Below are 16,225 nucleotides of genomic sequence, written 5' to 3' on the forward strand. Positions count from 1 at the left end.
TTTTTTGTTATGTAATTTTATTGTATGCAGTCACTGGGTGTGTGAATGGAAGAATTGTACTGTCAAGTGTGAAGAAGCACCCGCAGCAGCAAAAAAACAGGAAGAGCGACATTTTCCACACTGGTCAGCTGTTGGTCTGGCTCTGCTTAACCATGTGGCTTTATAACATTTTGTTGGGGCTTGACCTCAAGGCGATACTGCTGTTTATTTTGTTGTTCCTCCTGATCGCCGATTTCCTCAGAAACAGGAATCCTCCAAACTATCCTCCAGGTCCGCTGGCTCTCCCCCTTGTGGGGAACTTCTTCAGTGTTGACACAAAACAGCCTCACATTTATTTTACAAAGGTAAGCTTTTTAACTAGAGAGGTTTTACCTTAGGGCCCTTAAACTATGAGAACGATTAAGGATAAAAGACTCAAAATCATAATGGAATTGCTAATGCTTTAATTTTAATTTTTATATTTAACTTCTCATTGTAAAAATTACTCTTTCATCTTTCCCAGTTTTCTTGAATTTCAGTTTTGCTATTCAGAATTTCATTTTCACATTTACATTTTATTGTGATATTATTCCAAGAAGACCGATAGGCTAAATGATAACTAGCATTTAGCATGAAGTAAAGACCATTTACAACAACTAAAGGGTATTTAGTTGTCTAACAAACTGAAAGCTAGGAAACACATGCCATTTTTACTATGTATTACATTATTCTCTCCAAAACCTTAGCATCTAGCTAGTTCTTCATACCTTCACCTAGACATCTGGTGGTCAAATTGCAAACACACAGGAAAAAATAACCTGTCATGCTGAAGCAAGCACTTTTCTAGCTGCTAGCCCATACATTATTTTTAGGAAATGTAGTTTTCTTTCAAAAGTTGCCCACCATGTGATTAATTCTTGCTGATTCACCAATGTTGGCTCTTCTCTGGTTTAATGTCCACAGCTCGCCGATGTCTATGGGAATGTGTTCAGCATCCGTCTTGGCAAGGATAAGATGGTGTTTGTGTCTGGGTACAAGATGGTGAAGGAAGCCATAGTGACACAGGCTGAGAACTTTGTGGACCGACCCTCCAGTGCAGTGGCTGACAGGATTTATTCAGGAACCTCAGGTGAAAATCTCTCTCCCTCTGTCTCCCTCCCTACCTCTACCTCTCTCTTGGTGTACAGGAATCAGTTCCTTATACTGTGTATTGCTTCTAAATTATACTTACCTACTACCTTCTATACTACCTTATACTTTGTATTATTTATGCTTGTCCATAGCTGGTCTGTTATTTAGCAATGGTGAAAGATGGAAGAGACAGCGGCGCTTTGCCTTGTCTACCTTACGTAGCTTCGGCCTGGGCAAAAGCCTCATGGAACAGTGTATCTGTAAGGAGAGTCGCTACCTACAAGAAGAGATGGAGAAAGGTAAGAGGTAGTAGTTGTTCGGAAGTTATAATTCAATAGATATGATCGCATCAAATAATGGACTCCTTTCCTCCAGGTGAACCTTTCAACCCAGCAGGCCTCTTCAACAATGCTGTGTCCAACATAATTTGCCAGTTGGTGATGGGGAGACGGTTTGACTACAACGACCACAACTTCCAGATCATGCTACAGTATCTGTCTGAAGCCATTCTGCTGGAGGGCTCCGTATGGGGTCAAGTAAGAGAACAATATCCTTTCAATTCAGTCATTGTGTTTTGTTTAGTTTTCCACTTTAGTTATTGAGTTCAACATTTATAAACATGTAAAACCAACAGTTAAACATGTACACAAACAAAAAGAGAAAAGAAAAAAAAAGGGTTTTTTGTTTGGGAGTTGCATTCTCAGTAGTCCGTCCATTCTCACAGTTTCATCCACTAAATCAATTGTCCTTTGTCTGTAAATCAGTTGTCTTCGTCGCTGCTTTGGGTCCTGAATAATGTCCATTTCTCCCACTTTTCTTCCAGCTGTGTTTTCCAGCTTCTGTCTTGCAGCCTCAAACGATATGTCAGTTTTTCCATTATATAGATTTCCTCTACTATCTCTATCCATTGTTCCTGAGTAGGGGGATCCACTTTACCCCATTTCCTTGTGATAGCTTTTTTACTAGCTATTAACAATATTTTGACCAGATACCTATCCCTTAATTGTACATTTTTTTCAGTAAGATTACACAAATAGAGTATCATGTAGCTCATAGGGATATCATATCCTAGTATCTTTTGCAAAACTTTGTATACCATTTTCCAGAACATTAATATTTTGTGGCATTTCCAAAATATATGTGAGTGATCTGCATCTAATGCTCCACATTCTCTCCAGCATGGTAGATTTATGTTTGAATATTTACTCTTGACCTTGGGTGTGATAAAAAAAACGAATCAAATTTTTCCAAGAGAATTACCTCCATATCCTTGAATTGGTGGATGTCTGGTGTATTTTCCACGTTTTGCCAATCATCTGAAATTTGTATGTTGAACTCTGATTCCCATTTTTCCTTTATATATTTAGTCGAGTACTTATTTGTCATCAATGCTTGATATAGTGCAAATATAATTCTAATTTTTGTTTCCTTGTACGAATTGGTTATAATTTGGATCACCCCATTCACTTCCACGGAGGGGTCTATTTTGATTTCCTTCTTATAGTAATCCCTTAGTTGTAAGTATCTGTAGAATTCATGCTTCCCCAAATTATATTTATCTTTCATATTCTGGAAACTCTCTAGCTCCCCATCCTTCTCTAAAGTACACCATGCTGTGACTCCCTTGGTTACCCACTGTTTGAATCCTCTATCATACCTGGCCGGTTTGAAATTACTATCAAATGCTACCCATTTTAGCAAATTTGTATCCTTCTTCATCCTGTGATCTTTAACTATTCTGAACCATAATTCCAAAGTAAACAGTGTAATTGAGTCCATATGGTTTTTAACTTTCTTGTAAGCTTCTTTATCTCCAATAATATTCTGAATTGGATATTCCCCATACTTTTTTTCCATTTCCTTCCACTTTTCTGTATAATCTGGTTTACACCAACATACAATATATCTCAACTGGGCAGCATAAAAGTATTCTTTCAGTTTTGGGAGACCCATGCCCCCTCTATCTTTTGGTAGCTGGAGAGTTTCATACCTAACTCTAGGCTTTTTGCCCCCCCAAATAAACCTTGATATTATCCTGTCCCATGTCACAAATTGAGTTTGAGGGACCTCTATAGGTAGGGACTGGAATAAGTAAAGAAGCCTAGGTAGCACATTCATTTTGATGGTCTCAACTCTCGAGCTAAAATCCAGTGGTAGAGTAGACCATCTTTCAATGTCTTTTTGAATCTCTTGATTTATCTTATTATAGTTTGCTTTGTATAGTTTAAATAGTCATTTAGTGATGTTAACCCCTAGATATTTAATTTTCTTTAGATTCCAATTAAATGATTCCTGAATCTCTTTTGATGGAGTATAATTAAGTGTTAGTACCTGTGTTTTTGAAACATTAATTTTATATCCCGAAAGGTGTCCATATGTTTCTAGAAGCTTCATCAGTACAGGAAGTGATTTATTCGGTTGCTCAAGGAAGGCTATGACATCATCAGCAAAGAGTCCTATTTTATGTTCCATGCCATTTACCATAACTCCTTTAAGTTCTTTGTTTTGACGAACTGCTTGTGCCAAAGGCTCTATAAAAAGAGCAAATAGAGTGGGTGATAGACAACATCCTTGTCTAGTTGACCTCTGCAAACTAATTTTGTCTGTCAGGTTTCCATTTATCTTAATTCTAGCAGTAGGCTGTTGATATAGTGTCTTTATGCATTGTATTGATCTACTGCTAAATCCGAATCGTTCTAACACTTCATAGAGAAATTTCCAATTTACACGATCGAAAGCTTTTTCTTCGTCAATGCTTACTAATATAGTACTTTGTTTTTTCTTCTGTGCTTGATCTACAATATGTAAGGTTCTTCTGATATTATCCTGCGTTTGACGTTCTCTTACAAATCCTGTTTGATCTTCTTCTATCATTTATGTTATAAAGGTGTTCAATCGTTTAGAAATAATTGTTGTATATATTTTATAGTCTACATTTAATATTGAAATTGGTCTATAATTCCCGCAGTGTTCTTTATCCCTTCCTTGTTTTGGGATGACTGAAATTATTGCTTCAGTCCATGATGGTGGTATTTTATTATTTTGGAGTGTCCAATTAAAAGAGGCCAGGAGTAGTGGTGTCAGTTCATCCCTGAACATCTTGTACCACTCTGCGGGGTATCCATCACCACCTGGAGATTTATTATTTTTTAATTTATTTATTGCATCTGTCACCTCCTCCATTGTAATATCGGCCGTTAGTATATCATTTTGTAGGTAGCCAATTGATGGCAAATCCAATGAATTTAGAAATGCTCTCATTTCTTCTTTATCTGCGGATGCGGGTTGTGTATATAATTCCTCATAGTACCCCTGAAAGATTTTCTCTATATCCTCTGGTGTATATGTTAGCTCATTTGTGTGAGGGTCCCTGATTTTATGTATATTATTGATTGCTTGTTGTTTACGTATACGTTTTGCTAACAGTTTAGTGGCCCTCGGGTCTGCTTCATAGTAGTTCTGTTTCAGAAACTTGTTCCTTTTTTCAACTTCATCCAGTAGTATGTCATTTATCTTAGTTTTGAAGACCTTAATTTGTTGATATACCTTTGGATCTTTTGTATTCTGATAATCCCGCTCCAATTCTCTTAATCTTTCAGTATAGTTTCTATATGCCTCTAATTTAGCCCTTTTTACACGTGCAGTTTCAGCTATCAATTTTCCCCTAATGACCACCTTCATGGCGTCCCAAAATATTGTTGGGTCTACTGCACTATTGTCATTTTCCTCTATGTATCTTTTTATTTCTGCTTTTATCATCTCCTTTCTTTGTTCATTATTCAATATTCCCACATTGAGTCTCCATATTGTGTGTCGTTTTCTGTTATTTAGGCATATTTTTAAATAGAGTGGATTATGATCTGACACATCTGCCCCTCCAATCCTACATTCCTTCACTATGTGGCTATCACCTATATTCATAAAAAAATAGTCTATCCTTGAGTGGACTTTATGAGCAGCTGAATAATGTGTGAAATCTCTTTCCAAAGGATGCAGGTTTCTCCATATGTCAATCATCCCCATCTCTTCCAATGACATATTCATGAACCTTGTTAATTGCATTTTAGTTCTTTTGAGACTCGTTGTATCCATACTGTGATTCATAACAACATTTAGATCTCCCCCACAGATTAAGGTTCCCTCTGTTTCTACAGCTATAACATCGAACAGGGACTTGAAAAAATATTTATTGCTTTCTGGGGGTGCATATACATTTATCAGTGTTATTGGTTCATTTACTAACCTTCCCTTTACTATAATATATCTTCCTTCTTTATCTTTGAATTCCTTTTCATAATCAAACTGGGTTGCGTTTGATATTAATGTTGCAACTCCTCTTCTGCGTCCCTCTTTATATGAACTGTAATATAAATTCCTATAGCCATACCTTTTTAGTTTTCCATACTCTAACTGGGATAAATGGGTCTCTTGGAGGAATACGATTTGTACTTTTTCCTTTTTCAATTTTGTCATAACCCTTTCTCTTTTCATTGGTGTTTTTAGACTAGGGGTGTCACGATTCTCCAAATCCACCATTCGATTTGACTTTCGATTTTTAAGGTCACGATTCGATTTTCGATTTAAACAGGGTTTTTTTTTCAGCACTGATGGCTATGCCATTGTTAAACTATCAAGTCTTGATCTGTAAAGATCAACAGATCATTGGTTTTATGCCCTGACAACTGTCATTTCTTCTTTAAAAAGATGGTATCAAGTGTGATATAACTAATAGCCTGGTAAGACCATCCTGATCACATGACCTCACATTCTGTTTCGCTCCACGGATCAGTCTGGACTTCCAGCCACCCACATCGATTTCTTGAAATTAAAATGTAACCGGGCCAATCAGGGACTGCGTCGTAGTTGATGACGTGAAATACAGGCCGCCGCTGGCAAAACAGTAATGGCGTCTCCCGAAGCAACGAGCGGTAACGTTAACGTTAGTAGAGTAAACACAGCCATAAGTGCAGTTATTGCAGAAATAGACTCAATAACAACAATTAAACAAGAACAAGAGTATGCACTAGCGGAGTTTCTGGGCGGAAAAGACGTTTTCGCCGTTCTTCCGACTGGATTTGAATTTGGATTCGCTGATTGGCTGAAGGAGTTTGTCTGTCAAGGCAAGTACTCCCGCCCACTGAAATTGATGTGGGCGGCTGGAAGTCCAGACTGATCCGTGGAGCGAAACAGAATGTGAGGTCACGTGATCAGGATGGTCTTACCAGGCTACCACACGAAGGCCATATGGCCAAATTTTTTTCAAAGTTTTTCCATTTAAAAAAACACAACTTTCCCTTTAATTTGGTACCAAATACATGGCAAGGCGATTCAGGGCGTCTCCTTACTGAAGTGTCATTCACAGTATGACAACAAAACAGATCCTTCCTATCTTGGCTATAAGCTTTCAAAATCCATACAAAACCTCCAGCGCTTCAGCCCACACAGTAATAAGATCAGACAATAATAGTCGGCAAACAAATATGGAAAAAGTCGCCAAACTTATATGGATAAAAGTCGCTGTAACCCGGCCAGTCCTCCTACCGACTCTTCGGCGCACTGCCTCCCGGAAAACAGCATCCGTCTCCGGCGGTGAGAGCAGGTAGTCCCGCTGTTTAGTGAAGGTGATCTTGTGTCTTGTTTTATTGAGCAAGAACAAGCGATTTCAATCAAAAGACTTCAACTCGTAACTTCTCTTCGGAACTTTCCACTACATATTGCGGGTCAGGTTCTGTCTCACAGCACAATCTGACAGCTTCCAGAAGGTTTTAAAAGCATGACGCTTAGCCGGCGAAGCCATTTTTACCGCTGGAGGACGACTAAACCCGGGGAAAATCAAACTGTCACCAGATATACAGTATTTTCTGGTTCCGGTTCATCTGTCATCTCTTGCCGTGACTCTAGTTTTCCTTGTGTTTCTCTGTGTTCCCTGCCTCCCTTGTGTCTCCGCCTCCCTGGTCTGTCTCTCTGTGTTAGTCTGTGTCTGTTAGAGTGTGTGTGGTGTGGGCGTGGCTCCCTCTCTCCTCAGCTCCTGATTTACCTGCACACCTGAACCTCATTACTCATCACCACCAGTATATCTACCCTGGCTTGTCATCCATTCATCGCCAGATTGTTCCACCTAACCTGTGGTAGACACACTCTCGGTCGCTCTGTATTCACGTCAGAGTTAATTCTTGTGTTCCTTGTCCCGTATGTTTGATCGTGTATCTCCCCCTCCCGAAGCAGCCCTAACCAGTCAGCCTCCCTCAGTGCTACCGCCAGCCAGTCGCCCGCTGTCTCCGTGGACGAGCCCATGCAGTTGGGTCGGACCCATCTCTCCCCAGTGGAACGCCAACATCGGATGAGGACCAGCACCTGCATTTACTGCGGTCAGGACGGTCACTTCCTGGCAGCATGTCCGCTCCGGCCAAAAGAGGAGGCTCGTCAGTGGCGGTGGGACTACTGATGAGCCATACCACCATCTCTTCTTCAACTCCCCGCGTTCGTATGCAGTTCCATGCTTCCCTGCTCTGGAGAGAAGATTCCATCCCTGTGCTTGCTCTGGTTGATACCGGCGCCGATGCGAATTTCATTGACGCCACACTAGTTTCTCAAGCCGGTATATCCACCAAGGCTCTTCCTACTACGCTGGACGCTAATGCACTGGATGGCAGACTCCTGGCTCGGGTCACCCACCACTCTGTACCCCTCAACCTCCTCATTTCGGGAAACCACCGGGAGGCCATTCAGCTCCACCTTATTTCCTCTCCGCTCGCTCCTGTGGTTCTGGGTCGGCCCTGGTTAGAGTTGCATAACCCTCATATAGACTGGTCTACGGGTTCAGTGGTGAGTTGGAGCGTCTTCTGTCATTCTCATTGCCTCCAATCTGCTCTGGCCCCCGGTGAGTCCGCTGTCTCTCCCTCACCTGAGCCTCCTGATCTCTCCTCTGTGCCCGTTGAGTACCATGATTTGGGAGAGGTATTCAGTAAACAGCGGGCTCTCTCCTTACCTCCTCACCGGCCGTATGACTGCGCCATCGATCTGCTACCTGGTGCTCCTCTGCCCTCCAGTCGACTCTACAACCTGTCTCGTCCAGAGCGAGAAGCGATGGAGAAGTACATTCATGATTCCCTGGCTGCCGGGCTTGTTCACCCTTCCTCCTCTCCCGTTGGAGCGGGGTTTTTCTTCGTGGTGAAGAAGGATCACACCCTACATCCCTGTATCGATTTCCGTGGCCTCAACGATATAACGGTAAAGAACAAGTATCCGCTTCCTCTCATTGACTCTGCTTTTGTGCCCCTGCAACAGGCCACGGTCTTCTCCAAGCTGGATCTCCGTAACGCATACCATCTCATTCGGATTCGAGACGGAGATGAATGGAAGACGGTGTTTAACACCCCCCTGGGACACTTCGAGTACCTGGTGATGCCCTTCATCTTCGTATACCTGGATGACATCCTGATCTTCTCTCGTGACATGGAGGAACACACTCAGCATGTTCGGTTAGTGCTCCGTCGCCTACTTGAAAACAAGCTGTTTGTGAAAGCCGAGAAATGTGAGTTTCATAAGTCTTCTGTGAGTTTCCTGGGCTACATCATTGAGCAGGGACAGGTGAAGATGGATCCGTCCAAGATCCAGGCAGTGTCGGAGTGGACGAGGCCCACCGCCCGGAAGCAACTCCAGCGTTTCCTGGGATTCGCTAACTTCTACAGGCGGTTCATCAAAGACTACAGCAGAGTGGCAGCTTCCCTAACCCGGCTCACCTCCACAGTCTCCCCCTTCTCTTGGACTCCCGAGGCTGATACCGTGTTCAACCACCTTAAGAGACTCTTTACCTCCGCTCCAGTCCTGATTCACCCAGACTAGGGTTGGGCGATATGTCAAAATTTTCCTACCGGCCACCGTCAGCCCAACAACCGGCGATTGCCGATATATTCGCCGGGTGTCAAAACGGCTAAGATTGTCACTACAATGACAATAGCTGGTCCACCTTAAAGGTCAGTCCACCTTAAGTGAGCCTGGTCAGGTTAGCCATTGTCGCTAACTTCGGGGCTAACCCCCTTCACTTTAATCAAAAACTAAACTGTACACACTGGCGCTGCCCGATCTGAGTCAACCGTAGATGTGAGTCGCGCACATCTCACAGCGACAGAGTCAACTTCTAGTAGGCTATGTAATGTTAGCTAACTAGAGAAAATGTCCACTAGCCGTGATGCTAATTTTCGCTATGTTCAACTCCATTGACTTATGCTAAAAACGTTAGCGATCTAAAAGTCCGCTAGCTGCAACGCTAATTAGTGCCAAATCCCATTTGATTATGTTAAGTGTTAGCGACTTAAAAACTGGATCTGAAATGGGTTTGTCGCTGCCCGATCTGAGTTGAACATAGCGAAAATTAGCATCACGGGCTAGAAGTGTGACGGTGAGGTCACACACACGCATATATTTATGTTATATATAACTGGTTCTTCGGATCACGTCGGAAATCAAGTGTGTTTATGTTTATGGTTGTACTAAACGCCACTCTGGAAGGCGGAGTGAAAAGGCAACTGTCATAGAGAGAGGGTGGAGACGTGATGTCGTTTAAATATGGGATAACGGCGCCCAACTCCAACTGCCAGTTCCTATTCGCACACGCTTTGAATTGCGCTTTACAGGTTAATTATTTACCATTAAATTAGCAAAATAAAATGACAAAAATCGCCCAAAAAAATCAACCGCCGATGGACTCAGCCAATCGCCGATAGCCGATATATTCGTCCTATTGCCCAACCCTAACCCAGACCCCTCTAAGCAGTTTGTGGTGGAAGTGGATGCTTCAGACTCGGGAGTGGGGGCTGTGCTCTCTCAGCGTGCTGCAGATGACATGAAACTACATCCCTGTGCATTCTTCTCCCGACGTCTCTCCCCTGCGGAGAGTAACTATGACGTGGGGAATCGAGAGCTCCTGGCGGTGGTTCTGGCTTTGGAGGAGTGGAGACACTGGCTGGAGGGGTCTGAACATCCCTTCATTGTCTGGACTGACCATAAAAACCTCTCCTATCTTCGTTCCGCCAAACGACTTAACTCTCGCCAAGCTCGGTGGGCATTGTTCCTTGGCCGCTTCAGTTTCACCCTCACCTATTGCCCTGGTTCCCGGAATGTCAAGCCTGATGCCCTCTCCCGCCAGTCTGCCCCTGAGAGATCTTCCTCCGAGCCTGAGACCATCCTTCCCTCCACCTGCGTGGTGGCTGCGGTTACGTGGGAGGTGGAGGATGTTGTCCGAGAAGCGCAACGCACCCAGCCAGACCCAGGTAATGGCCCTCCTAACCATCTGTTTGTGCCAGAATCCGCCAGGTCCCAGGTTCTCCAGTGGGGACACGCCTCGAAGCTCTCCTGCCACCCTGGTCTCCATTGCACGCTCTCTTTCATCAAGCGGCAGTTCTGGTGGCCCTCTATGGAGAAGGATACCAGGGGTTTTGTGTCTGCCGGCTCTGTTTGTGCCCGCAGTAAATCTTCTCATCAACCTCCAGCTGGATTACTGCGACCCCTACCCGTTCCCAGCCGCCCTTGGTCCCATATAGCAGTGGATTTCGTTACCGGCTTACCTCCATCATCAGGTAACACATACATACATACATACATACTCAGGTACCATACTTACCATAGTTGACCAGTTTTCTAAGTCAGTCCACTTTGTTCCCCTTCCCAAACTCCCCTCGGCATTCCACAGGACATTGTGACAGAGGACCACAATTCATCTCCCAAGTGTGGAAGAGTTTTTGCCAGGCTCTGGGTGCCACCCGCAGTCTTTCCTCTGGCTACCACTCCCAGACGAACGGCCAAACTGACCAGGATTTGGAGGCAGCTCTTCGGTGTGTCACAGTGCACAATCCGTCCAGCTGGAGCTCGCACCTACCCTGGGTCGAATACGCCCACTACTCTCTCACCAGCTCCGCCACAGGTATGACCCCTTTCCAAGTCTCTCTGGGCTTCCAACCTCCCCTTTTCCCTGCTCAGGAAGAGGAAGTGGGGGTGCCGTCGGTGCAGGTTCACCTCCAGCGGTGTCGTCGTATCTGGAAGGCGACTCGTGCCGCCCTTCTCCGCTTCACGGCCCGCAACCAGCATCTTGCCGATCGCCACCGGACCCCCTCCCGGGACTTACCTCTGTTGACGGAATCTCGCAAGTTAGCACCCCGTTATGTGGGTCCGTTTGAAATTGAGAGGATCGTCAATCCATCTGCTGTGCACCTTAAGTTGCCTGCCTCTATGAGGGTCCATCCCACGTTTCATGTCTCTCTTCTAAAGCCTGTCTCCTCCAGTCCCTTGTCGCCTCCCACCGCCCCTCCTCCGCCTCCTCGGATGATCGACGACCACCCAGTTTACACTGTCCGACGACTCCTGGATGTCCACCGCCGTGGCCGGGGGTTCCAGTTTCTGGTGGACTGGGAGGGATACGGTCCTGAGGAGCGTTGTTGGGTCCCCAAGCGTGACATTCTGGACCCCTCTCTCATCCATGATTTCTACCGTGAGCATCCTGATAAGCCTGGTGGGTCGCCAGGAGGCGCCCATTGAGGGGGTGGTCCTGTCATGTCTCTTGCCGTGACTCTAGTTTTCCTTGTGTTTCTCTGTGTTCCCTGCCTCCCTTGTGTCTCCGCCTCCCTGGTCTGTCTCTCTGTGTTAGTTTGTGTCTGTTAGAGTGTGTGTGGCTCGAAAACAATCCCCAACATCATCGATGACAACTTGAAGTATAAAACAAAGCTGATAACTTGATTTTCAGTTTTTGGTACATTTTAAATGATTTAAAATGACGGGCGCTCTTGGGCGCTATAGTGAAATATAGAACGGGCGCTCTGTAGCAGCTACCTGTGTCGTCATTGAAATGTTTTTTTTTTTTTTTTCTTCAGACACGTGCAAGTAGGCAGGGGTGGAGAGAAAAAAAATACTGGGAGAATCGCGAACCTGCTTGTGATTTCGAAGGTCGAAATCGAACGCTCATTTTGATCGATTTTCGATTTAGAATCGAAATCGTGACACCCCTAGTTTAGACCATTCACGTTCAGTGACATTATCTTGATATTGTTAGACATCCTTATGTTTTGCTACTCCCTGAATATGTGCTCCCAAACAGTTCTGAACTAACACAAACCAAAAATAAAGAGGACTTCAAAACATGGGGTAATCTCTCATTCCTCCCCAAATCACCGTTGGTGGGTGTAGGGGAAATCCTCATCTCTAAAGAGGGCCCCTCCCTAGACCTAGGACTATACCCAACCAGTGGGGTTCCACGATGTCTAGACATGTCCAACTTAAATAACTCGACCTCTCTCAGTCGGTTCTTAATGTATTATATAACTTAAAGAAGTCTGAAAGATTTCAAATATTCCTACTGTGGATCTATTTTTCAGTATCATAGTCATTTTAATCCAGTATGTGGATAAAGTTCCATTCAGTGCTTACCAAATATTCTTTGTTCAAAAGTCTGCCCGTTTAAACCTTTCCATCATCCCTTCTCTTCTACCTAATCATGTTGTCTTGGTCCTTAACCATACCTGTGTTTTTCTGATCCACAGTGTTACCTCTTCCCTTAAGCAAAACAGTCCTAAGATCTCCACTGATATTCTTGTAGCTTTTCTCTCGTTCGGTGCGCTGTATCCCGTCTTCATTCTTTCCCCTTCACTCGCTGCCATTCTGACCCTCCTCGGATCCTCCCCTCCGCCGCAGGTTCAGTGTCCCCGCCTGGTACATCCACCATGTAGCCTCTTTCTTTCATGTCCCGTGTGGCTTCCCTGGCGTTTCCATACGTCTTCACTCCGTTGTTCCAATGAATCCGTATTTTTGTGAGCGGTGTCTGAAAACGGATTCCTTTTTCCCTGTACCTTTTTAATGCCCATATATGCCCTTTGTTTCTGGACAATTTCGGTAGCGTAATCATGATCAAAGAAGATTTGTTTACCCCCTACATGTATCTTCTTCTGCCACGCTTTCTTCAGAATCATTTCTTTTGTTTCAAACTGTAAAAAGTTGGCCACAATTGATCTGGGGGCAGCACTCGGGCTCGGTTTTTGGGCGAGGGCTCTGTGGGCTCGTTGGATCTGAAGATTAGTTCCGTCAGGCAGCTCGAGTTCGGTGTTTAGGAGTTGCTCCAGGTATTTGCTAGCGGAGCTACCTTCCGTGTCCTCCAGTACGCCGAAGATTCGGATATTGTTTCTCCTTGATCTCCCTTCGAGATCGGTTATTTTTTCTTGCATCTGACGTGTCTGATCCGACATCCCCAACAGTGTAACATTCACCTCCGTCTACCACTCTTCCAATTCTGCTATACGTTCCTGGGCTTCGGCAATGGTCACCTTTTGTATCTGTAGTTCATTGTTATTCTTTGTGAGCTTACGGTCTATTTCTTGTCGGAGATTGGTGATTTCTTGCTTCATCTCTCTCTTCAGTTCGTCTTTAAATGTAGTTATTTTGTGTCGTAACTCTTGCTTGAGCTCATTTATATCTTTGCTGATAGTAGCAAGCCCAACTCGCAGTGTCTCCACGTGGTCCTGTCGGTCCATTTTCCCCGTTGGGTCTTCCTCGTGTTCCTCATGTTCTTCCATTATCTGTTCTTCAACCTTTTTTTGCTGTTTGTTGCTTTTCCGGCTTCTCCGCATACTTCCCCCACTCATATCTTACTTTTGTCTATCGAGTTACATGTATTTTGTGGGTTTATTTTAACCGACTTGAGAGAGTTGGTTAACTATGCAGCTACTCCCTCCGCCATCTTCCCGGAAGTCCCGCAGTCATTGTGTTTTTAAAGTAGATAGAGACATCTCTTCTAAGATTTTTTTTCTTTAGTAGGAAGGGTAGGAGGGTAAAAAAAAGAGGGGCAGCTCTGTTGGTCTATCCTCAGGGGGCCCATGTGGTCTCACAGGCAGAGAATGAGTTGCTACACTGTCCCTGGACACAGATTTAGTGAAGAAGGTAAAGGCAAATGTCATAAATGAAACCAACGTCACTTTTCTTCCTGTAGCTGTATGACGCATTCCCTCAAGTGATGAAGCATTTGCCAGGTCCTCACAACAAAATCTTTAGCCACTACAAGTACTTGGAAGGCTTCATCAGTCAAGAGATAAAGAGGCACAAGCAGGACCTGGACCCCAGCAATCCCCGGGACTACATTGATGCTTTCCTCATGGAAATGGAAAATGTATGTGAGCAACTACACTGCACACATGCTGTACAATCATTGCCCTTTCTGTCAGTCAAGCTACCATTCATTCAATACTGTATATCTTTTCTCCATTTCTCAATAGCACAAAGGAGAGTCTGATCTAGGCTTCAATGAGGCCACCCTGGCTCTGTGCTCTCTTGATATGTTCCTGGCTGGAACTGAGACCACCTCCACCACTTTGCAGTGGGCCTTTGTTTACCTCATCACGTACCCCAATATCCAGGGTAGGTGAAATCCTAAACCGTGAGCTCACTGTGAAATTGAAAAAAAAAAATTGATATGCTTTGCTTATTTGCTTTTATAAAGCTTGAATCCTTGTAGTAGTGAGACGCTTTAACCATACAGAATAGTTTTTCCCAAAGGACCCTGAGGACCAAAGGGGTCCTTTGGTCCTCCAGGGAACTAAAACTAATAACAGTGGGGAAAAAAGGTCAGGACAGGAATTTGATCCCTTATCACCCCATTATCCCATGTGATTTGGTGGAAGCTACTTCATCAGGGCACAACACATAACTGAAAGACCATGCACATTAAAACACTCAGGCAGACTTGATTTGAGAAACAGCAACACCTGTCCTGTGTAGGGAGGCAGGGAATGAGAATGCTTCTTTTTGGGAATAGAAATATACTAGAGATAATGTCTGTCTGCTGTAATGTTTTAATGTGCATGGTCTTTCATTTATGTATTGTGCCCTGACAAAAGAGCTTGCTCTGAAACGCTTTGGCCTATAAAGATGATTGATGGGATCAAGTTGCTGTCCTGAACCTTTTTTCCCTAATTGCTATTAGGTTAAATCTGTCTATTTCACTACCTAGAGAAAGTCCAGGCAGAGATAGACAGAGTGATTGGACAGACTCGCCAGCCCACTATGGCCGACAGACCCAACATGCCCTACACTGATGCTGTCATCCATGAGATCCAGAGGATGGGAAACATTGTTCCTCTCAACGGACACAGGATGGCCGCCAAGGACACAACACTGGGGGGTTACTTCATACCCAAGGTGCATCTACTCAGACTTCAGTCATTCAAGTAGTCTAAACTGGCTTGGTTTTGTTCATGTTTCTTGGAAAAAATGTGGATTAAGTCAGCCAATGTTGTTGTTGCAGCATTGCTTGGTGTTAACCTCTGGGTCGTGTTTAGGGTACGTCCTTGATGCCCAACCTGACCTCTGTGCTGTTTGACAAGAATGAATGGGAGACTCCAGACACCTTCAACCCTGCACACTTCCTGGATGCTGAGGGCAAGTTTGTGAGGAGAGAAGCGTTCTTGCCTTTCTCTGCAGGTAAACTAACTTATCCCTAATTGTTAACCTGTTCTGATAAATCTGGAATATTATGTGATCCTGAGCTTGTATCCCTACATGTGTATTCTTCAGGGAAACGTGTGTGTCTAGGAGAAGGCCTAGCCAAGATGGAGCTGTTCCTGTTTTTCGTCAGTTTATTCCAGAAGTTCTCTTTCTCCACTCTGGATGGAGTAGAGTTGAGTACAGAAGGGATCGTTGGAATTACACGCACACCTTATCCCTTCAAGGTCTATGCCAAGGCTCGCTGAACCATGTAAAATCTCAATAAAGCCTCTTCATCTAATCAATTATCTAACCGATGGTCTGTAACAGAAAACAACTTAGTGACAAAACCACGTTGGGAGAAACAAACTGTTATGATCCAGGAAAGAGGCTCAACTCTAGCTGAAATTACAAAAATTATTTCTTTGCTATGTCATCTTTTATCACATCTTTGGCCAATAACTACATGGCAAGTGTATTGTGTTTTGTATTTTTTATTCATTTATTTATGTTGTAGGATCCCCATTAGCTGCCAATTTAATGAGAGCTCTTCCTGCCGTCCTGACAAGGAAGCAATATAATACAAATACTCAATGATAAGATAAGATAATGCTCAAAATAACAATAGTAATGAAAAAGGGTAAAGATCATTATT

At 43.9% G+C, this 16,225-nt stretch overlaps 1 protein-coding gene across 1 annotated transcript; it reads left to right on the forward strand.

Moving 5' to 3' along the window:
• Positions 1 to 89: 89 nt before the first annotated feature.
• Positions 90 to 15,836, forward strand: LOC139926840 (cytochrome P450 2J4-like). The gene is made up of 9 exons (XM_071918684.2): positions 90 to 344; positions 943 to 1,108; positions 1,263 to 1,409; positions 1,486 to 1,646; positions 14,081 to 14,257; positions 14,364 to 14,505; positions 15,098 to 15,285; positions 15,426 to 15,567; positions 15,661 to 15,836. The coding sequence occupies exons 1-9, from the start codon at positions 153 to 155 to the stop codon at positions 15,834 to 15,836; spliced, it is 1,491 nt and encodes a 496-aa protein (XP_071774785.2). The 5' UTR covers positions 90 to 152.
• The last annotated feature ends 389 nt before the right edge of the window (positions 15,837 to 16,225 follow it).

Source organism: Centroberyx gerrardi, chromosome 9 (assembly GCF_048128805.1).
Source record: "Centroberyx gerrardi isolate f3 chromosome 9, fCenGer3.hap1.cur.20231027, whole genome shotgun sequence".
Classification (NCBI taxonomy): Eukaryota; Metazoa; Chordata; class Actinopteri; order Beryciformes; family Berycidae; genus Centroberyx; species Centroberyx gerrardi.

Excerpts from the sequence above, each read along its gene's own strand:
- LOC139926840 (XM_071918684.2), top strand. The coding sequence starts at position 153 with ATGTGGCTTTATAACATTTTGTTGGGGCTTGACCTCAAGGCGATACTG. Across the intron at positions 345-942 it reads CTCACATTTATTTTACAAAG|CTCGCCGATGTCTATGGGAA; the intron begins GTAAGCTTTTTA and ends TAATGTCCACAG. Across the intron at positions 1,410-1,485 it reads ACAAGAAGAGATGGAGAAAG|GTGAACCTTTCAACCCAGCA; the intron begins GTAAGAGGTAGT and ends CCTTTCCTCCAG.